Source organism: Sciurus vulgaris (assembly GCF_902686455.1).
Source record: "Sciurus vulgaris genome assembly, chromosome: 3".
In the NCBI taxonomy this organism is placed as follows: domain Eukaryota; kingdom Metazoa; phylum Chordata; class Mammalia; order Rodentia; family Sciuridae; genus Sciurus; species Sciurus vulgaris.
The window spans coordinates 71310291-71333624 of record NC_136463.1 but is presented as its reverse complement, the minus strand read 5'-3'; the positions used below and the strand labels follow the sequence as shown (position 1 = coordinate 71333624).

Sequence of the window (23334 nt, the reverse complement as noted above, 5' to 3'; positions counted from 1 at the left end):
ACGTGAATGCACTACATATGGGATTAAGGAAAAAACCCACCTATTCCGACGCAAAATAAAAATCCCTGTAGTCCAGAGTTCTCAATCGAATAGGGTAACAGAATCAAATGTAAAAATAAACAAAAGATATAATATACACTAAGCACCTAAAACTTAAAATAGTGCAAGTCTAAGAGCAAGTAAAATGAAGCTGCGGCGGGCCCCACCCACAAGTGCAAAGCCCCAGTACTATTTCAGACTCCTAAGAGGAGGCGACCACCGACCACCAGGCGGGAGAACCAACAAGGCCGCAAGCTCCCCTCCATGCGGAGGCCAGGCAGAGGAAGACCCGAGGCGCAGGATCCGCAGAGGCAGCTGCAAGAAGAAGAGCAAGAGCAGGCCCCTGCGGGACTGGACGAGTGCAGGGCGCACACACGGCCGGGAAGGACAGGGCGGTGGCCTCAGGTGGTCGGGCCCTGCTGGGTGTCTCTGCAGGATTGACTCCGAAAAAGGCGACGCATCGGACGGCCCTGGTGGGGGGGATCCCTTCGGAGGGGCGCGGGGCTGAATGGCTCTAAGGGACACTAGGATGGAGGAACTCCAGGAACAGGAGGAGGAAAAGTGGTTAGAGGAGTCAGGAGGGTCCCCTTGAAGAGCGCGGGGCTGGACGGCTGCAGAGGATAGGAAGAGGGGCGCTGGGAAGGGGAGTGGGGGAGAGAAAAAAGGCGGGTGTCCCCTCAGAGGAGCGCGGGGCTCAGCGGCTCTGGGGAGGCTCCGAGGAGGGGCCGCCGGGGAAGAGCGAATGCACTGTAATGGAGAGGCGGCGGGGGTCCCTTCAGAGGGACGGGGAGGAGGCCCGGGGAGGCGCGGGCGATCGAGACAAGGCTCAGGGAGGCCGCGGAAAGGGAAGCCCCGCGGGGCCGATTGGGGGTGGGGGGCTCAGGTCGCCCCTACCGAACGGGCAGTCACCTGCGAACGCTCGGGCGGCGGCGAGGACCGGCGGGGAGCGCAAGGGCGCCGCTGGATTCCTGGGCTCAGACTGCCGCACCTCCGACGTCCCGCGTCACTGCCCTGGCGGGTGGCGCAGGCGGGGTGCGCAGGCGCGAAGCCACGCCGGAGCGGGGCGTCGGCGAGTCGGGGTGGTCAGCCTGCGAAAGGAGAGGGGTGGGCCGGGGCTAGAACCGTCCACCTCCCAGGTTACGGGCTGGGGGCAGGCGGGAGCTCTCCACCTTGGCTGATAAATACCACTCTAACGAGAGGGCCAGTGCTCCTTAGAGAAATGGACGACTGCTGGAACCCGGGCACACGGAAGCTGAACCTGGAACTTTAGGCCAGAAATAAGGAAGTGCTTAAAGAAAAAAAGAAAGGAAAAGAAATAATGAGGGCATGATAAAGAACACGTCGATCAACGTAAAAGAACGCCCAACGGCCAAACCCAGAATTTTAGCAACAGGTTACATAGGATTAAATAGTAACCTAGAGTATGAAATAGACTAGTGATATAAATAAGTGATTAAAGAAAAAACTGGAGAATGGGTAAACTTCCCTACAATGGAATTTTAATTATTAATACCCCACCCAGAGGGGTGTATTGATCCCAGATATTTCATAAAATACCTCACCAGTCCTTATAACCATAAAGGTTATCAAAAACAAGAAAAGAGTCAGATGTGATATATGCCTGGGGTTGAGGCAGAACTGCAAGTTGGAGGCTAGCTTGGGGCACTTTAAGAGACCCTTAGCAACTTAGGGAGAACCTGTCTTAAAATAAAAGCACTGGAAAGTCATGTCAGTGGTAAAGCTCCTCTGGGTTCAATCCCTACAACGGTGTCCCCTCAAAAAAAAAAAAAAGGAAAGAAAAAAGAAGTCACGTGCAGCCACTCTGGAAAGCAGTGTGGAGATTCCTCAGAAAACTTGGAATGGAACCACCATTTGATCCAGCTATCCTGCTCCTTGGTTTATACCCAAAGGACTTAAAATCAGTATACTACACTGATGCAGCCACATCAATGTTAATAGCAGCTCAAATCACAATAGCTAGATTGTGGAACCAACCTAGATGCCCTTCAATTGATGAATGGATAAAGAAACTGTGGTATATATACACAATGGAATATTACTCAACCATAAAGAAGAGTAAAATTATGACATTTACTGGTAAATGGATGGAGTTGAAAAATATGCTAAGTGAAATAGGCCAAGCCCAAAAAACCAAGGCCAAATGTTTTCTCTGATAAGTGCATGACAATATATAACTATGGGGAGTGGGGGGGGGTTAAGAATGAAGGAACTTTGGATGGTGTAGAGGAAAAAGGGGTTGGAGGGGGGTGGGATGGAAAAACAGTAGAATGAAACAAACGGTATTACCCTATACATATGTATGATTACCTGAATGGTGTGAATCTACATTGTGTACAACCATAGAAATGAAAAGTTGTACCCCATTTGTGTACAATGAATCAAAATGTGTCTGTAAAAATAAAAAATATTTTAATAAAAAAAAAAAAAAGAAAGAAGAAGCCAGAAATCACTGAAAAATTGTCATGCAATGTGGTGGTCTGGATGGTATCCTGGAACAGAAAAAAGTACATTAGTGAAAAAAACTGTGAATTGCAAATAAAATTTTCAGCTTAGTTAATAGTTTTTTTAAATTTTTTTTTCGTGGAAGATGGACGCACCACATTTATTTTGTATAATTATTTTTATGTGGTGCTGAGAATCAAACCCAGTGCCCCACAGGTGCTAGGCAAGTGCTCCATCACTGGCCACACCACCTCAACCCGAGTTAATAGTTTTGACAAACAGTTTTGTACCATGATTATGTAAGATGGGTAACATTAGGAAAACTGTGTGGAGAGTATACTATCATGACCTTTCTATAAGTCTAAAATTATTCCAAAATGAAAAGTTCATCTAAAAAAAAAAGGCAATGGAGTGGAGGAATGTTAGTTATCCTTATTGCTAAACTTTTAATATGTTTTGAACCCCCTGTAGTGTCTCTCAGGATGGGGGCTTGAGGCAGCCTCTTGGCAACCCTACTCCTGGGTGCAGGAAATGTTCTATGTATTTGTAACAGAAAGCTCAGTCCTTGTCCCAGATGCCAATCCAATAACTAAGACACGGTTTTGAGAAAAAGGAAAAGGAGGTTTATTGCTTTGCTAGCAAAGGAGAAACACAAGGAATTCCAGTCACAGAGGTTGTGATTCTGCCCATCAGCAGGAACAGGGGGCTTTTAAATAGGTGATTCAAAGGCTGCATTTCACATGATCCCTTCTGGGAGTTGTAATTCACTTGTTAATTTGGGAAATAACAATTTCTGAGATCTTCCGGTGCCATCCCCAAAGTCTGATTTACTTCTTTCTTGTAGTGTGTGTGTGTGTGTGTGTGTGTGTGTGTGTGTGTGTGTGTGCACCCGCTCAAGAACAGAAAATTCTGCCTAGGATGGGGAAGAAAGGCAATTCTGTTTCCCTGAGATTAGGGAGAGGGGAAGATTACAGAGAAGCAGGGAGAGAGGAAGAGAAACATGTCCATTTAATAAATAAGCTACAGTGGCAGAGCAGCCAGGGCTATCTTCAAAGCATAAAGTGAACCACTGTTACATATTGATCTGACTGTGGGTATGTTTATTTAAGTACAAATTATCCAACTAAATGCTATAGATTTGGTCACTTTCCTGTATATAAATTATAGCTAAATAAAAAAGGGAAAATTTGGGGGATAATCCTGTTGTTATTGGTATTCAAAACCCTAGACTGTGCAAGTAAAGGCCCTTATCTTAACCCAATTCCTCTCTGGGGAGAAAAATGCAGCATGTAAAGTCCTATGATACTAAATACCTGATCTTCTACAATGTAGTGTGGCTTAGTTAACACAAGAATTCAGAGACCAGCATCATTTGAAATTCTTCCTGGTTCTGCCACTCATGGATAAGCTATAGCAAATTGACTAACATCAAGCTTCCTGACCAGTCGTGAGTTAAACTATTAGTGTAGCCCTGACTGCCTTCAGTGTTTGAATTTGGACTATGCAAAAATGCCACTAACATATTGTCTTTGAGTGATGGGACTGTTGCTGACATTTCTTCTTCCTTTTCTGCACTTGCCAAATTTTCTTTAATGGATATGCATGATTGTATAAGAGGAAAAAGTAATATTTGAACTCAATTTGGTTTAAGTAAGTATTCGAAGAGTTGGAGTAGGGAATACTAGAGGAATCTAGTATGCTTTCTGGTTTAGCAAAATTGGCTTTCTGTCCAAGTTCACTGACATAAAGAGTCCAGGAGAAAAAAGACAGCTCAGATGAGGATACCCACTTTCTAACCCCATATCTGTCTATACAAAATATGTGGTTGGTCTGTGTTCTGAGCCCAAAAAGGGGACACTGATGGGCCAGGAACTTCACATGCACTAACCCACAGTTGAGAGCACCCCATGGCCTCAGTTCCATCAAACCAAATTACCTGTTGATTAGCTCCACTTCCTTTCTGACCCAGTTATCAGTACAGCATTCTTTACTGGAGGAAAAAAAAGTGATAGGTCCTTGTGATTTAAAAAAAAAAAAAAAAAAGAACTCCAGATAGAGCATGAAATAAAACGCCACATCACTCCATACCACACGATTCGGATTCTTCAGGATGCAGGAGTATCTTGAACACTTTGGATTTCTAATTTCCTGTATCTTTTTGAAATGCTTCATAGATGACCATGTTTCCCACTCCTTCCCCTCCTTTTTCCTCCTCCTCTCCCTCCTTATCCTTCTCTTATTATTATTTTTGGGGATTGAATTCAGGGATGCTGTATTAGTCAGAGTTCTTTTTTTTTCTTTTTTTTTTCTTTTTGCAGTGCTGGGAATTGAACCCAGGGCCTTGTCCTTGCAAGGCAGGCACTCTACCAACTGAGCTATCTCCCCAGCCCCAGAGTTCTCTAGAGGACCAAAATCAACAGGAGGTATGATTATACAAAGGGGATTTATTAGATTGGCTTACACAACCAGAAACTGAATAGTCATTGGGGCCATTCTTAGGCTAGAGAGCTGGAGGAACCAGTAGCTGTGCAGTCCAAGAGGCTAAAGCCTCAGAATAAGAGGGATCAGTTGTGACATCCTAGTCCCAAACCCAACTCCCTGGAGAATCTACTGGCAGAGTCCACTATGGAAGAGTGAAGGAGCAAGAGTCTGATACCGCAGGTGATCCCAGCAGCAATCAAGAACCCCTTCAAGAAGAATCAAGCTTGCATCTGCTGCTGCTTCCTTCTTGTTCTAAATTTTTTCCCATCCAAGAATGGAATCCTATTGGATGGTGCTGTTACGCTTAGAGAGGGTCTCCACTTCAGTTAGCTATCCCACATGCCAATCATTCCTAGACACAACCTCATTGACACACCCAGAAACCTCTTAAACTTCAGCATCTCTTAATCCAATCAAGTTGACATTCAAATTAACAGTTACAGCTGCCCTATCACTAAGCTATATTGCCCACCTGTTTAATTTTCTAATTTGAGGTAATGTCTCAGTTACCCAGGCTGGGCTCAAACTTGCAATCCTCCAACCTCAGCCTCTTGAGGGGCTGGGATTACAGGCCTACATAACCTTCTTTTTTCTGGTACTGGAATTTAACCCAGGGGCACTTTACCACTGAGCTTACATATCTCTCTCTCTCTCTCTCTCTCATTCTCTCTCTCTCTCTCTCTCTCTCTCTCTCTCTCTCTCTCTCTAATGATATTTTTTAGTTGTCAATGGATATTTTATTTTACTTATTTATTTTATATGCAGTGCTAAGGATCATGCCAGGCAAGCGCTCTACACTGAGCTACAATTCCAGACCCCCATCCCTTTTTTAAATGTTTTGTTTTGAGATAGGATCTCACTAAGCTTCTTAGGACCTTGCTAAATTGCTGAGGCAGGGCTTGAATTTGCAATTCTCCTGCCTCAGCCTCCAGAGTTGCTGGGATTATAGGCATGGGCAACCATGCCCAGCTAGAATTTTTTTAAATACGAATAAATTCGCAGAGGTGGCAGGTACAGTGAAGCATTATAACAGTGGTTCACTTTATGCCTTGCTGCTCTGCCACTGCAACTTATTTTTAAAATGAACATGTTTCTTTCTTTTCCTCTCTCCCTGCTCCTCTCCCTAATCTCAGGGGAAACAGAATTGCCTTTCTTCTCCATCCTAGGCAGAATTTTCTGTTCTTGAGCACGCATACACCACAGGAAAGAAGTCATCAGACTTTGGGAATGGCACCTGAAGATCTCAGAAATGATTATCTCCCCAATTAACAAGTGAATTACAACTCCCAAAAGGGATCATGTGGGATGTAGCCTTTGAATCACCTCTTTAAAAGCCCCCTGTTCCTGCTGATGGGCAGAATCACAACTTCTGGGACAGGAGTCCCCTGTGCTTTTCCTTTGCTAACAAAGCAATAAACCTCCTTTTCCTTTTTCTCAAAACCACGTCTTTTTTACTGGATTGGCATTAGGGACCAGGACAGAACTTTCAGAAATAGCAGTAGTGTTAGGTAGCAGCTAACAACAAGCAATTAAATGCATGGTAAGGTCTTTAGGGTCTTCTACTTTCCAAGTGAATGAGAAAGCAAAGAGTGATAGTTAATTTGTAGAAAATAAATAGAATCAAAGGAACTAATGGGAAAATACATCAAAACAAAAGGATTAAGGGACTAACTCTTGACAGGGTCCATTGATGTTGATGAGAAACTAGGAATTATAGCTATAGGTGTCTCCATCTCTCTGAGAAGGAAGATTCCTTTAGTAGCACAGGTGCACCAAGGTAACTTCTGAGCAGCTATTGACCCCCGGTGCCCACATTAACTTGGGAGTGATCTGTAGGTGAAGCCCACCCTAAATAGGATGACCACCATGAGAGTTTCAGAGAGGACCAACTAAGGTCAAAACCTCCACCACCAGATGTGAAAGGGAGGTTGAACACCTGATTGGCAAAGAGTACAGAATGTGGTCCCCGTTTTTCCTGGTAAACATCAAACAGTAATAAATTTGGAAACAGCATTGTCTCCTTTTTGTTCTCTGCTCGGAGATGGCCCGCTCTTTTGAAGGTGCTCTCTGTTTAAGCCTCATTTTGCTTTCACTTTTCTTTCACCTATAATAAAGTTCTTTTGCATGACTTTTTGTGTCTGACTTTAAATTTTCTTTCATCGAAACACAAGAACCAAAGTTTGAAGTTTCAGCGCCTTGCTTTCCTGTGACGGTAGGACTTAAGCTACTTCACTATCTTCAACAGCACCTCAGGTCCATCCCAAATTGACATGTATTTCCAGTGAGAGGAGTACACAGGTCAAGCTGATGCAAAGTCCAGTCCAGAACTAGCTACCGCTTCCATCCTGATGGCTGCCCCTTTGCTCTTCCTATAAGGGAATTCTGGAACTACCTCTTTTGGGTGGGAAACAATGAGTTTCGCACGTCTAAATTTAGCTTCATCTTGCCCTCAATATTTGCTGAGAAACTGTCATGTTTTTGACGTGTGTTGTCCCAGCCAAAACCCATGTTGAAACTTCATTCCCAATTTAAGTGTTAAGAGAGGGGGTGAGTCTTTAAAGGTGGTTAGGTCCTTAAGAGGGAGGAGTGACTTTCTCACAGGAGTGAATTCTCACTCTCTTGGAACTGGATTGTTACCAAGAAAGTGGGTCATTACCAAAAAGCTTAAAAAAAGAAAGAAAGAAAAGAAAAGGCAAATGAAGGCCTGGTGATGTAGCTCAGTGATAGAGAGCTTGCCTAGAATGTGTGATGCCCTGAGTTGCCTAGAATGTGTGATCCCAGGTATCACAACTACAACAACAAAGAAGAGTGGGTTGTTACAAAGTGAGACTGACCCTTATGACCTGCCTCTTCTGCAAGTGCCTGATTTCCCTTCTACTTTCCATCATGAACTGTAAAGCACGTGAGGTCCTTGCCAATATCACACTTTTGAACTTTCCATCCTTCAAACTCTGAGCCAAAATAAATTTCTTTCCTTTATAAATTACCCAGTCTCTCTTCAACTCTATTCCAAAGCAATAGTAACAAAAACGGCATGGTATTGGTACCAAAATAGACAGGTAGATCAATGGTACAGAATAGAGGACATGGACACAAACCCAAATAAATACAATTTTATCATACTAGACAAAGGTGCCAAAAATATGCAATGGAGAAAAGATAGCCTCTTCAACAAATGGTGCTGGGAAAACTGGAAATCCATATGCAACAGAATGAAACTAAATCCCTATCTCTCACCCTGCACAAAACTCAACTCACAATGGATCAAGGACCTCGGAATCAGACCAGAGACCCTGCATCTTATAGAAGAAAATGTAGGTCCAAACCTTCAACTTGTCGGCTTAGGATCAGACTTCCTTAACAGGACTCCCATAGCACAAGAAATAAAAGCAAGAATCAACAACTGGGATAGATTCAAACTAAAAAGCTTTCTCTCAGCAAAGGAAACTATCAGTAATGTGAAGAGAGAGCCTACAGAGGGGGAGAATATCTTTGCCATTCATACTTCAGATAGAGCGCTAATTTCCAGAATCTATAAAGAACTCAAAAAACTCTACACCAAGAATACAAATAATCCAATCAACAAATGGCCTAAGGAAATGAACAGACACTTCACAGAAGAAGATGTACAAGCAATCAACAGATATATGAAAAAATGCTCAACATCTCTAGTAATAAGAGAAATGCAAATCAAAACTACCCTAAGATTTCATCTCACCCCAATTAGAATGGCGATTATCAAGAACACAAGCAACAGTAGGTGTTGGCGAGGATGTGGGGAAAAAGGTACACTCATACATTGCTGGTGGGGCTGCAAATTAGTGCAGCCACTCTGGAAAGCAGTATGGAGATTCCTCAGAAAGCTTGGAATGGAACCACCATTAGACCCAGCTATCCCACTCCTTGGCCTATACACAAAGGACTTCAAATCAGCATACTACAGAGATACAGCCACATCAATGTTCATAGCTGCTCAATTCACCACAGCCAGATTGTAGAACCAACCAGATGCCCTTCAGTTGATGAATGGATAAAGAAACTGTGGCATATATATACAATGGAATATTACTCCACTATGAAGAATGATAAAATTATGGCATTTGCAGGCAAATGGATGAAATTGGAGAATATCATGCTAAGTGAGATAAACCAATCTCAAAAAACTAAAGGACGAATGATCTCGCTGATAAGTGGAAGAGGACATATAATGGGGGGGGTAGGAGGGATTAGCGTTAGGGTTAGGGTTAGGTTTAGGGTTAGGGATAAGGAGGGTGGTAAGAATGGAGGAAGGAAGGACTGTATAGAGGGAAAAGAGGGGTGGGAGGGGTGGGAGGGGTGGGGGGGAAGGGAAAAAAAATAACAATGAATCAAACAACATTGCTCTATGTAATTTATGATTACACAAATGGTATGCCTTGACTCCATGTACAAATAGAGAAACAACATGTATCCCATTTGTTTAAATAAATAATAAAAAGAAATAAATAAGTAAATAAATTATCCAGTCTCAAGTGTTCTGGTATAGCCACAAAAACCAGACTAAAACAGATTTGGTTTTCTTTAGACATCTGAATTCACTTCTTCTCAGGAGAGCTGATTTTTTTTTTTTTTTTTTTTTTTTTTTGCCCAGTATAAACCTTTAATTAAGCTAGGTCTAAGGGTATAGCTCTGCTGTTTAGCCCTTAGCTAGCAGGTGTGAGGCCCTGGGTTTGATCCCCAGCATTACATAATAATAAATAAATAAATAAAACCAAACAAGAAGAACAAAAATCACATGAAGCTGCCTATGTACACCAGAGTAGTGAAATGAAATGGGATGCAGTCTGGCACAGGCAGCCTTTCAGTTAAGCCCTTTTTATAGGTCTATTTCTCACTTTCTCTCTACCTCTCTCCCCTCCTGTACCCCACTGCTACTTCAGTTTGTTGTGTGTTGATGTGTTGGACATCTGTCATCTAGTTCTCAGGATTCTAAAGAAGGACAAAATTGTGTTCTTGATCTTCTCATTTCAGATTCAAAGCCTCTAACCCAATGTCTTTCTATCATGCTCAACCATCTCAAAATATACAGTTTAATCATGGTAACCCTAACTTGTTTTCCAGGACTAGTGAGGATCCGTGCTTTTAAAAATACTTTTCCTTTTATTTTAATAATAATGACTTGGAAGGGAAGAGAGTTAGATTTCTATGCATGTTCCACCATGTTGAACCAAAACAGAATATTATACTCTCAAAAAAACTTTGACTACAGCTGAATGGTGAATAGAAAGCAGTAGTATTGCCCTAGTAAGCCCTCATTTTATACAACAAACTCAATGGCTGGACAAGGGAAACATTAAGATTCCAATAAGAAAAAAAAAAAAAGGCAAAGGACACATGAATAATTCATTCGCAAAGGAGAAAATGTAAAGACAGAATGCAAATGAATCCTGCCTAACCCAAGTGTGCTTTATCACTGAGCTACTTCTCCAACCCTTTTTTATTTTGAGACAGGGTCTTGCTAAGTTACTTAGGTGCTTGCTAAGTTGCTGAGGCTCTCACTAAGTTGCTGAGGCTGACCTTGAATTGTGATCCTCCTGCCTCAGTCTCCCAAGTTGCTGGGATTACAAAGTCTCCTGCCATCATGCCTGGCTACTTTATTCTTTTTAGGTCAGCGATTCTACTTTGACATGATTATTCCATGGTAAGCAGAAACTCAAGCCAAAAACTTGGATGTACATCATATACATAAGAAATGGAAGTTAAAACAACCATTTCAAACTCAACCAATTGGCAAAAATTAAGAAGTGAAGCTATCAGAGCTCATCTCTAGCTGGGGATAGTGTGGCTTGACAAATACTTTGAAGGACAATTTGATACTAATAAGTTTCAAGGTGTAGGTACCCTGTGACCAAGCAATTCAGCTTCCAAGTAAATACCTCAGATGAATATATTCAAGTTTTTGACATCACCTACAGTATTAATTTACTTTATAATTATATTAGCCAGGGTTCTTCAGAGCAACAGAACAAATAAGAGATACATGAATTACAGAAAGAGATTTAATATAGAATTGACTCATGTGATGATAGAGGCCCCAAGTCCCACAATATGCTGCCTGCAAGGTGAAAGGTGAAAAGCAAGGAAGGCCCGTTTTGTAGGGCCAACATAAACACCTAGGCCTGAGAACCAGGAGAGTCAATAAGGTAAGTCCCAATCCCAGTCTGAACCAGAAGCTCTGATGTCCATCCAAGAACAGATGATAACTGTTGCAGGTAATAGAGAGTAAATTCACATTTCTTCCATGTTTTTGTTCTGCTCAGATTCACAAAAGACTGGATGATGCCCACCCACGACAGAGAGTGGATCTTCTTTACATAGTCTACAATTCAAGTACTAACTTTTCCCAGAAACACCCCACAGACATATTATAGAAATACTGTCTTACCAGTTATCTAGGAATCCTGTAGACCAGTAAAGTTGACAGATGAAATTAACCACTGCAATAATACATGTAAATAACATTTTTTACAACTATTATAAAGCCAGGAATGGTAGCACATGCCTGTAATCCCAGAGACTTGGGAGGCTGAGGCAGAAGGATTGCAGGTTCAAAGCTAGCATTAGCAACTTAGCAAGGCCTAAAGAAACTTAGTGAGACACTATCTCAAAATTAAAAATGAAAAGGGTTGGGGATGTACCTCAGTGGTAAAGCACATCTGGGTTCACCCAGTATCAATAAATAAATATATCAATAAATAAATAAATAAATAAAATAAATCAAATACTTTCTTACTCTGTGCCGTGCACTCTATTTTCTTATTTTGCATAATAGTTCATTTATTTAAATGCAGACAATGATCACAGAGACTAGGCAGGCTAAGGTCGGAGGATTGCAAGTTCAAAGCTGGCCTCAGCAACTTAGCAAGGCCCTAAGTAACCTAGTGAGATCCTATCTCAATCAATCAAACAATCAGTCAATGCAGAGGGTGATTCATTAGCTTGATTTCATGACCTGGGACTGGTAGTTGGCTTGTTATTCAAGCCACAGATGCTCTGACTATCCATTATCACATGTCAATGGTTCCCCAAATTAGTGGCTTATAAGAACAATTTATTATTAACATATCTCATAGTTCTCTAGGCTAGTTTGACATGAATATTGATTGATATTTTCCTTTAACTAGTAGTCATAGTAAAGTGAAATAACACTAATAGTAAAGTGAAATAACCTCACTTGTCTGTAAATGACATCAAGGACTTCTTTGGGAATTGGGTAATAGTTTTTGAATGTTATAAGAGTATTTCCTAAATCATCTATACTATTTACAATGTGATAGCTATAAATACTGGTTACTTTTAAGTGTAATCTACTTCACTAATATTCTCCCATGACATTCTTGACCCTAGAAAATCAACAACAAAACAAAATAAATAAATCAAGCCCTGATTAGTGATATTTGGTAAGTTCCATGGGAATAAATATTCATACATGGCCAATTTCAGGTTTCCAATAAGGTATCACTAAAAGAGACAAGAAAGCCAGCTCTACAAACCTATAGAGCATGTTACTGGTAGATGCCATAGATGCAGGCAGTCTTAAGGCACAGGGCATAAAATAATTAGGAAGGAATAAGTTTTGAATATGTATTTCCTTTGTTTTTAATGTTAACTTTAAACAATAAAATTTCTGATAATGACTGTGCTTGACATTTGAATTTTGCCTTGCAAAATTCCTGGAAATTTGTCCTCAGGCTTTTATAAACCGTCCAGTATACCCCTGAGTTTGTTTTAGTTGTTCTTCTGAAGAGAGATGCATGGATGCCTTCCAGTGTGATTCTATTATCAATAAAACTACTACGGACATTTCTGTAGAAGTCATTGCATGAATATACTATTTCACTTCTTTTTGGTGCATTTTTTTTTTTTTTTTTTGTGGGATTGAACCCAGGGCCTTGTGCTTGCGAGGCAAGTACTATACCAACTGAGCTATATCCCCAACCCTTGGTGCAATTTTTTTATAAAAAAATTTCCAGATATTTTTCAAAAGTTCTTAAACCATTTTGTACTCCCTAAATATGAGCCAGCTGTGGTAGGACATGCCTGTAATTCCAGCTACTTGGGAGAATGAGGCAAGAGGATCACAAGTTCGAGGCCAGCCTGGGCAAATTTAAAAAAAAAAAAAAAAAAAAGGTGGTAGAGCACTTGCCTAACATGTGTGAAGCCCTTGGGTTCAGTCCTCTGTACTGCAAGAAAAAAAATATTTTTATTCATATTGAATTTAATTATATAATAGGTAATACATTTACATGGTTTGAAAATTTAAAGAAAATAAACATGAAAATTCTTTCTCATCCTTGTCTCCTATCTGCTCAGGTCCCATTGTACCATGAAGCGCAGACAGGTGGGTTTGTCTCATGAATTCGAAGAATGAAATCCACAGACACAAGGGAGAGAGCAAAGTAACAGGATTTATCAGAGAGAAAAAAAAAAAAAGAAAGCAGAATTCCCAAAGAGGGAGGGGGTCCCAAGAGAGGGATGCCAACTGGAATTTGTTGTCTAGGTATTTTTGTGGACTTGATCTGTCCCATAGTTGATTGGTGGGATATAGGATTTCTATTTTGCCTTTCTTAGCAAATCTGGAGAAAAGTGATTTCTAAGCTTTAATCAGCACAAGAATGGGGGTGAGAGTCTTTTGGCACAAGAGGAAGTACCTTTTGTGGTTAGTCATGTCTAGGGGCTTTTAAGGAACTGTTCTTGTGGCCAGGGACATATGGCGTCAGGAGCTTGATTTCTCAATCTTCTCTTCCTCCTTTTTTTCTCTGAGACCTCTTTTCTGGCTGCCTATGGGGGTCTATCTGTCTGCCCACTCTGTCCCTGTCTTATCACAGGTAATCATTGCTGTTAGTTTTTTTTTTTTTTTCTTTTTGATATTTTTCAGTATTTCTGTAAATATTGTACTGGGGATTTAAACCAGGGGTGCTTTACCATTGAGCCACATCCCCAGTCTTTTTTATTTTGAGACAGGATCTCACTAAGTTGCTTAGGGCCTCACTAAGTTGCTGAGGTTGGCCTTGAACTTGCAGTCCTCCTGCCTCAACCTCCTGAGTTGCTGGGATTACAAGTATGCAACACTGTGTCTGACTAGGAAGGGTCAATTTTTTGGACCACTGAAACTGAGATGAGAGTTCAAGAAGAAAAAGGAATGATGAAATTCTGTACTGTTATAGAACTTATTTATATATATTTTAAGCTGGAAAATGGAGTCAAATCACCATGGTGTTTATATTCCAATGGATTTGTTTAAAAGCGTATTGTCCTAATTTTGTTTAAAATGATCAATATTTACATACTCTAGAAGTTGTAGCAAACTATTGGTTTAACATCCCTAATCTGAAAATTTGAAATTCAAAGTACTCCAAAATCCAGAACTTTTTGAATAATAACGTGACACCAGAAATGGCACATTGCATACTATAATATTTTTATGCAAAAATTACTTACAAATTGTATAAAAAATATGTATAAGGTACTTAGAAAACATAAATGAATTTGTATTTAAACTTAGGCTCCACCCTCAAGAGATCTCTTTATGTATATGCAAATATTCCCCCCCCCCAAAAAAAAAAAAAAAATCCAAACCCTAAAACACTTCTGGTCCCAAGCAGTTCAGAGAAAGGATACTTAATCTGTATTTTAACCCCCAGTAAAATTCAATAGATGCCAACTGAAGAACCTTTAGTTGGAAATGTAGTTGATGCTGCTCAAGAGTGGGGTTGCCCCCTGCTTGGACAGTTCAGGGTAGCCTGATAGGGTTCATTCTACTAAGTAGAGGCCCGTGAGGTGGTTCTATTCTGCCTGGGCACAATGAGACCACCCACTCCAGCCTCCACTCAGCACATTATCTGTGACCAAGATCAGCTCTTGATCACTGGTTCTCAGTTCTAGCACTGAACTTGTGGGTATTATTCGTGTTAGAGAAGGGAAAACAGCTGATACCTCTGTTTATCAGTAATGAGTTCTGCTTCCTCAAATAATGACATTTGAACATTAGAGAAGTGGTCAAGGCAAGTGTAGAAAGCAGGTTTTATTTAAATAATAGTAACACAGACTTCTGCCTGAAGGAAGAAGGGGGATCATAGCTGATATCCCAAAAAGTGAGAATGGCTTGCCTTTACATTTTAGACTTTCTTTGTTCTCCTGTCCTTTTCCCCTATCTCTCTTCTTCCTGAGTATGTGACTAGGCCCAGGAGATGGCCAAAAGGTGAGAAGCAGATGGGTAGGGGCAAAAGCCAAATGCAGTGATCCAGGCAGGTAGCATTAATTAACGACTGCCCTCTCTGCTATCTTTTGGGAGGGGTAGTATTGGCAGATAATCTTGGTAATCAAAGGGCTTTGGAGGCATTAACATTCCAGTCTCCCAGGGGTGGTGGTCTCCAACTTCCTGGACCCAAACCGGCCTCCATTTTCTCCATGGTACCCTTTACCTATCAACAGTAGGCCTGTCTCTAATCCTTGCTTCATAACTCTAAGGAAGCTCAAAGCCAGGACTTCCCAGTCAAGATCAAGCACTCTGAAGCCAGACCTTGGGGATTTTGAATGCTGGGTGTGTCTTAGGAGTTGTGGGTTTTGTTTTGCTACTCTGTTTTTGAGGTGCTGGGCCTCAAGCAGGCTAAGCAAGGGCTCTACTACTGAGCTGCACCCAACGCCCCATCGTGCGTTCTTAAAGTCAGTCAATCTCTTGGTGCACCATTTCCCCATCATGACCTAAAGGGAAGTAGGGCTTTCAAAGCAGTGCTTGGCAGGGTCCTTTGCCTCCCCACGAGCAGACACCAACCGGGGACGCCCGCGGCACAGCCGGACAGCAAGGATAGCGTCCCCTGTAGGGAGACCAGGGTAGCGCACGGCCAAAGGAGGGGGTGATCCAGAATTATCACTCCCTGGCTGCGTGGGCTGTTTTTAAATATGCGAACCCAAACATACTTCCTTCACAAGTTAATTTACGTTACGATTACGTCCCAGTGTGTTTTTCCCGCTATACTGTGTTAACTTGTGCAACTCCGCGGCTGCCTACTAAGAGAAGCACCCAGCGCCAGCCAGGTTCCGCACATTCCTGCGTGCCGGCCCATCCGGGCGTCTCGCGCACGCTGGCAGGGGCGCGCACGCCGTCGCGTCACGCGCCACGCGCGTCCCCGCTCCGGCGCGTTCCGAGCGGAAGTGAGGTTGGTGGCTCCGGTGCTGCGCAGCGTCGGCGGGGAGCGCGGGCTGCGGAGAGGCGGGCCGGGCGGATCAGAGCTAACGAGAGTGCGGCGCCCAGGCGGCGGCGGAGACGCGGGCCGAGCGGCTCAGTCCGCGTCGGAACAGACCTCCGTGGCACTAGCCCTCGCCTTGACCCACGGCCGAGTCCGCCCGGGCGGGCAAGCGCTGGTTACCCAGGCCCAGGCCGCCTCGCGCGGCTCGGTGAGTGGGGCTGATTGGCGGGGGTGGCACGCACGCCCTCCCCAGTCCCGGCCGGCGGGCGGGCCGGGGCGGCGGCGCGGCGCGGACGGAAGTGCAGTGCTTTGTGCGACCAGCCCGGGGCGGCGCCAAGGTCGGGCCGGCGGCTGGGGGTCGCTGGGCGCCAGACTGGGCCCCGCTGCGCTTTGTCCGCTGGCCGGGCGGGGGCCGTGGGCGCGGGCAGGTGCGGTCTGTGCGGCCGGGGGCTGCGGCCCAGGTGGCCAGCCAGGGGTGTATTCATGGCGCAGGGATGTCCTCTCGGCCTTCTAAAGGTCGCAGCCACCAGAGCAAGAGAGTATGGAAAACAGGGGAGCAATGGGGTGTCGTTTCTGTAAGTCAGATTTGGTATTCTTGTGGGTTTAACAATTTCGAATGTGTAACTATTCACTTTATCTACAAAATAAAATTCTTTTTCGCTTTGCGGAAATTCAGCGTCCTCCCCCTGCTTGAAAGGGCACGATTTAAATTAGGCTTTTAAGATTTTCTTCAGAAGGGACGTTTTGTGGCACAGTCTGGGTTAACTTTGAAAAAAGAAAGTGCACCTTTCCAGTGTGTCCACAAACAGGGTGCTTTTCTTTTATAGTGTGTGCGAACGTGCATCCAATGGATTGTATGAGTTAATATTTAATCCTTAAAGTCACTCATAAACATGTTTTGGAGTGTTTTGGCATGCACAGAAGCTTTAAAGAAGAAAAGGTTTATGTAGTTCCTATCCCTTAAAATTTCCAGTCATCCTGTGTAATTTGAGATTACTTTCTAAAATAGTGTTAAAGATTTTAGATTTAAAAATTTTGGTTTTGACAGTTATAAGGACATAAACTTGTAGGTGAAGAAGTAGTGGGTTGTTTTCCCTGTGAGCTAAGACTTCAGCAGTCTAAGGTTACATTTTGTAATGTTAACCACTGCGGTGGAAATTATGAAAAATTCGCTTCTCCTGGTCCTTATAATGCGCACTGACTTTGGTAGAGTGCATTCTCATGCAATATTTTGGAGTGTTTGGCATGCAAGCTTTCAAATGATTTAAAATTAATTGTGATTTTGACTAAATGAAAGTTTAGGTCTGGTAGGAGGCACTACAGGCTTACAGTTGGAGACTGCTGACTTACACGATTCTCCTGGTTGTTCACTTTGCAGCAGTCACTGGAAGTGCCCAAGCAGATAGTGTCCTTTTTCTGCCTCCTGCCTTTCAGAAGTAAAAGGATTAGGCTGTGCCCTAAGGCAAGTGCCTGGAACTCAGAAGGAAGGAGGGAGCAGCATCTGTTGTTACTGCCCAGGCCTTCCTATCAGAACCTAATATACATGTTAAGATTTAGTCTAAACTACTTTTCAAACCATATTAATTTTAAGATTAAACAATTGTAATTTGAAAATGCTATAGATTATAATTTGGAAAAAAAAATCTGCAGTGCATTTAAAATATTTTAATTTTTTACAGGTTCTGAATTTAAAGGAAAATTTTTATCTTCCCAGCTTGTCTTTATAGTAGAGTTTTTTTTCCTGGACCAATTGAAACAGTTTTTTAAATAGCAGTGTTCCAGCACAATAGGGTAATTCTTCACTCATGTCTATGTTTCCGTGAAATCTGTCCAGTTGTGTTGTGCAGAAATACATGAATTTCTCCCAGTAGATTGCATATGTTGGTAGTGAAAGTAGACTAGGGGGAGTGGAGAACTTTCTCCTATTATATGCTTTTCTGTATGATGTCAAATGTTACTGAGAGGGGCTGGGGAGATAGCTCAGTTGGTAGTTGCAAGCACAAGGCCCTGAGTTCCATCCCCAGTACCCCCCCCCCAAAAAAAAAATGTTACTGAGAAGTTCCAGTGTTGATTAAAGAGTATTATATCTTGTATATTGGAGTCTCTGAAAGAGTGAATTTAAACTCCTTAAAATCAGGGTTGTTGATATGAAATCTAAAACATCAGGCCTTTAATTTTTTTTTTTTTTTTTTTTTTTTTTTTTTTGTGGGAGGGTACTAAGGATTGAACTCAAGGGCACTCGACCACTGAGCCACATCCTCAGCCCTGTTTTGTATTTTATGTAGAGACAGGGTCTCGCTGAGTTGTTTCGTGCTTTGTTTTCTGAGGCAGGCTTTGAACTTGTGATCCTCCTGCCTCAGCCTCCGTAGCTGCTGGGATTATGGAGTGTGCCACCACGCCTGACTGGCCTGGCCTTTAAATTTAAAAAAATATATACATCTAGAGAGAGAGAGAGAGAGGCATAAACATATATTTGATTTTTGTAGTACTTCATCTTTGATGCATAGTAATTCATATTTTATCATGTAAGGATACAGATAGTGTTAAGTAATTTGACTCTTAGTGATGTTAGGATTGATCTTTAGGTTCAGGTTTCAAGTCTACTAATCAGTAAGCAGGTTATGTTTCAGTAACTCTGAACTAAGTTCATATTCTTAAGTTAATATTCATTACTATGATAACTCTTTTTTTTTTTTTTTTTTTTTTTTTTTTTTTTTTTTTTTTTTTTTGCGGTGCTGGGAATTGAACCCAGGGCCTTGTGCTTGCGAGGCAAGCATTCTGCCAACTGAGCTATATCTCTAGCCCACTGTGATAATTCTTCAGTTATTCTTGCACATTCAGAAGGTACTTAAGAACTTCCTTCACTTGGTGAGATGCAGAGAGGCTCTGTGGGAACCAGGTATTTTCTCAGTTCTTTGGGCTTATAGTATCCAAATTACTTAAGGAGCTTTTTGGCATTTGTTCACAGAAGATGTGTCTTGTTATATTATAGGCTATCTTTTCCTTTGTTAAATTGTCACAAAACTACAACACTTTCGTTAATCCTGTAATATTTTATGTACCTGTAATTTTTAATTCATTAAAATGTTTTAATAACTTTAGAGAATATATATTCTTTCAGGAAACAACCTCAAGGAAGTGTGAAACTTATTTAGAATTCAGATGTGGTTCTGTGAAAATTTTGAGTGGCAAGTGGGTTAAATTGTATCATTAGTGGTCTAGACTATAGGGTTATTATGGAAGGAGAGTCTTCTGGTTTCTGGTGTTTATTTGAGCTTTTTTGCAATTTTTGGCTATCACAGCACAGTATTAATTTGTGTAGTTTTTGATGTAATCATTTGTTTTCATTTTGTATACATAGGAATGGTATATACCCAAGGAATGGGAACTCTTGTGCTGTTTATGAACTTCATTGCCTGTCATATGATAGCATGTGCTCAGCTGGCATTTAAGGGTCTCCACCTGGTTGTAACCTAACCTGTGTCTCCACAGTCATCTATTGTTGATTCCTTCAAGTAACCTAAGCTCCAGTTATACCCAGCTGTCTAATATTTGCAGTATGTGTCTTGAATTTTCTCATTCCTGTGACTAGTTGTGAAATTTGGAAATGCTGGCTATTTAATCAAGTTTCCTGATCATTCTTCCCTTCCCGGTTGAGTTTTTGCTCTCTCTATTCAGCTATTAGAACAGTTTATTCACTTGTGACTCTTCACACTCTGCCCTGTATCACAATTATTCATGCTTTTTGTTTTAATCCTTATAGGCCTGTGCTGTCCAGAATAATAGCTATAATTTACATTTGATTGTTTAAACTGAAAATTCAGTTACCGTATTTGGACAGCACAGTTTGCATCTTTGCAGAAAGTTCTGTTGGACAGCGCTTTTTCTAGATTGCATATTCAGAAGAGGTCTGACTTCCTCCTTTTTCTGAGGCTTTTGCACAGTGTTTTGCTAATCTCAAATTCAGTTAAGAGAATAAAATTAGATTTTGGCACAGAACATGGAGAACTAGAGCTTGGAAAATACTTACTTCTTGAGAAACTATAGTTACACCTGAGAAGTTAGTGCAGTGTTTAAGGACATTCATGATTCCTTTATTGTAGATCTCCCAAGAATGGGTTGAAAGTGCAGAGGAATTGGAGTTGGCAATTGCCAGTTTGTGGGACAAGACACAGTTGATCCTCCTGCTTACCTGCATCCTTTCTTGTTTTTTCTGTACTCTGTTTTGTAGGTCTGTGCTTTCCAGTGTGGTAGTCCTGGAGACTGGTGACTGAGTTGAAGTTAAATAAAGATAAAACATCGGATCTTGCACTAGCCACATTTTTTTCAGGTGTTCATAGTCACCTTTGGCAAGTGACTGCCATAATGAGCATTAGGAAGGGGAGAACATTCTGATTAAGACTTATCATTTAACTGTGGTTTTGGATGTAGCAAATCTGGCACTGGTTTAGAAGTCTAAAAAAATTAGTTGTTCAGTTAATAAATGCCCTTATCACTGATGTTGTCATTTTTTTCTTATTGAGTTTGTTACAGAGGTTAAGGATGTGGACTAGTTTATTCAGTATACTAAACTGCTTAGTTGTGACTATTATGAGTTAGGGTGAGCTGAATATTTGAAGTGCTTCATTTTTGTATTTTGTCTTTAATGGAATTCAAAACCTAGAGTGTTTTTAAAGTATATGGAGTTTTTTAAAAAAGTGAGTAGGTATTTGGACTTAATTTTGTACTATACATTGTTATTGGTATTAGAGATACCACAGAAAACAGGACTAAGTGTATGTTCACTGCTTTTGTGGGCCTGTATTTTAATTGGGGATGTGGAGAAGGCAGACACTGAACAAATAAATTAATGTATATGTAATGTATACCCCTCCCCCCCAAAAATTAAAAAACAGACCTTTCAGTCAGGAGTCAGTGGTGCTCACCTGTGGTCCCACCTACTTGGGAGTCTGAGACGTGAGGATCACTCAAGCCCAAGAGTTTGCTTGGACAACATAGACTCCCATCCCCCCTCAAAAAAAACGGGGGGGGGGGGATTTTTTCAGAGTAGTTTTAGGTTCACAGCAATATTCAGCAAAAAATTCAGAGTGTCATACATACTTCTTCCCTCATGCACAGTTTTAATATAAATTAAAGATCATCTTGATCTTTATAGTCACATAAGTCAGTGAGTGACTTGCTGGATGAGGAATAGGGAAAGCTCACACTTAGGCTGAGAATCTTAGTTAGGGAAGGGACAGAATCATAACTGTAAGTTCTTGAACTTTTCAGGGAAAAAAGATCAGTGATAGAACATTGAGTGGGTTAATGAGTGACTGGGCTGTAAGCTAATTTTTCTATTTTAGGAAAAAAATCAACTTATTTAAAAAAATGTAGAAAAGTGAGAAGGAACACCAAATCCACCTCATGTAGAGATAATTACCTTTCATGATTTTATGTGTTTTCCTCCAGACCTATTTTCATGTGTCGGAGGTGTCAGTGACCATAAGTTGATGTAAATTTGGGATCACACTGCATAATTCAGTATTGTACCCTACTTTTTTCACGTAAAGTTATATCAATCATGTGTTTTGAAGGTCCCCCCCACTCCACCCCCATGTTTTTCTGGTGGACCCGGAATCAAGCCCAGGGCCTGGTGCTTGCCAGGCGAGCTCTCTTAACACTGTGGTACACCTCCATTCTCCTTAAATGCTTTCTAAAAAAGCAACTGCATATTTCATGGTTTGGATATATCTTGGTTTACTTAACTGTTTCTTATTATAAGGACATTTAGGTTATTTGTAGAAATTTTTTCCTTTTAAGTAGAGATATAGAGAATACTTTTTTCTATTAGTTTCTGATGGACTAAAGAGTGGTGTAAAGACTCTTCACAACATCCTGGTTGGGCACTCATTAGGACATTAGGCATTCATTTTGTGTTTGCTGGTTGGGAGCAGCATCTTTTAGATAGGCTAGAGAAAGACTTGATACCTGCTCTTTTGGGACTGATGCTTGAGAAAAATGATACTTGGCTAAATCACTTTTTTTTCCCTCTTGTAGTTCTTGAAATCATGAATCCTGTTTATAGCCCTGGATCTTCTGGGGTTCCCTATGCAAATGCCAAAGGAATTGGTTATCCAGGTAAGCAAGTAGAATTTTTCATTTTTGAACACTTGATATATTTCCATGGCATTGAAAATATTTACAGTGGACAAGGAAGAAGATATATGAAATTAAAAAATCAAGAGACGAGACTGACTTTGATCAAAGTTTAATTTAGTAGCTTCAGCAGTTGGGACCAATATCTTGTTTCTCTAAGCTGGTCTGGTGAGCCTCATTTCCTCATCTTGGTTTAGTATTGGTCACAGGTCCTGCTCCTCCTCGTTGTGGTTCAGCCCTCATAGAAATCACTCACTTTATCTCTGCCCTATAGGAAAGCCCCAAAGGGCTTCTTATTTCCTCTTCATACCATTTCTGGGGTTTGTGCTGATGGAACTTTAGTTTCATCCCTGGGTTAGAGAGGGGATGCTTCTAAGGCCTGAACAGTATCCCTTCCTCTTAGTAGAGTCAGCTAGTTTGCTTGTTGGTCAAAAATAGCAAATGGTTGTCCTAATTGGTGACTTTGAATAAAGGGTAACTATTTACAACGTTACTATTTCTTTGTGGATTTTAATAATATGGTTGAAGAAATAACCCTAAAACCTTGTTGCTACAAAATCCTCAGAAAATGAAATAGCTGGGCATAGTGGTGGTTCTTAGAAAATGGAATAGCTGGGCACGGTGGTGCACACCAGTAATCCCAGAGAATCAGGAGGCTGAGGCAGGAAGATTGGGAGTTCAAAGTGAGTCTCAACAATTTGGTGAGTTCCTAAGCAACTCAGTGAGACCCTGTCTCTAAATAAAATAGTGCTCGGGATGGGCCTTAGTGGTTAAGCACCCCTGGATTTAATCCCTGGTACCAAAAAAGAAAAGAAAATGGAATAAACATTTGCAAATGTATACCTGAACTTGTAGGAGGGAAAACAAATGTCTGGGGCCAAATATGGAAGTGATGTGAAACCCATTTCATTTGGCCATTAAGGTAATGTTGTGTCTGTCCAGAGGTATTTGCTCTTTGTAGATTGGTACAATCCACATGGGAATA

At 41.5% G+C, this 23334-nt stretch overlaps 2 protein-coding genes across 6 annotated transcripts in view; one reads left to right on the top strand and one right to left on the bottom strand.

The window, feature by feature from the left end:
* PLEKHB2 (pleckstrin homology domain containing B2) overlaps window positions 1-1060 on the bottom strand; it is a 43125-nt gene extending 42065 nt beyond the window's left edge. The window contains exon 1 of the mRNA XM_079130533.1: window positions 949-1060. The gene's annotated coding sequence lies outside the window, so the exon portion shown is untranslated. The remainder of the gene's footprint in view (window positions 1-948) is intronic.
* Window positions 1061-16174: 15114 nt separating this feature from the next.
* Window positions 16175-23334, top strand: part of FAM168B (family with sequence similarity 168 member B) — a 30127-nt gene continuing 22967 nt past the window's right edge. For 2 of the 5 annotated variants that reach the window (XM_079130530.1, XM_079130529.1), the window contains exons 1-2: window positions 16525-16786; window positions 22251-22331. In XM_079130530.1, the coding sequence (XP_078986656.1) occupies window positions 16753-16786; window positions 22251-22331 (115 nt within the window). In that variant the 5' untranslated portion in view covers window positions 16525-16752. Of the gene's footprint in view, window positions 16420-16517; window positions 16787-22250; window positions 22332-23334 lie in introns of those variants that run through there. The other 3 variants (XM_079130531.1, XM_079130528.1, XM_079130532.1) reach the window with 3 other exon arrangements.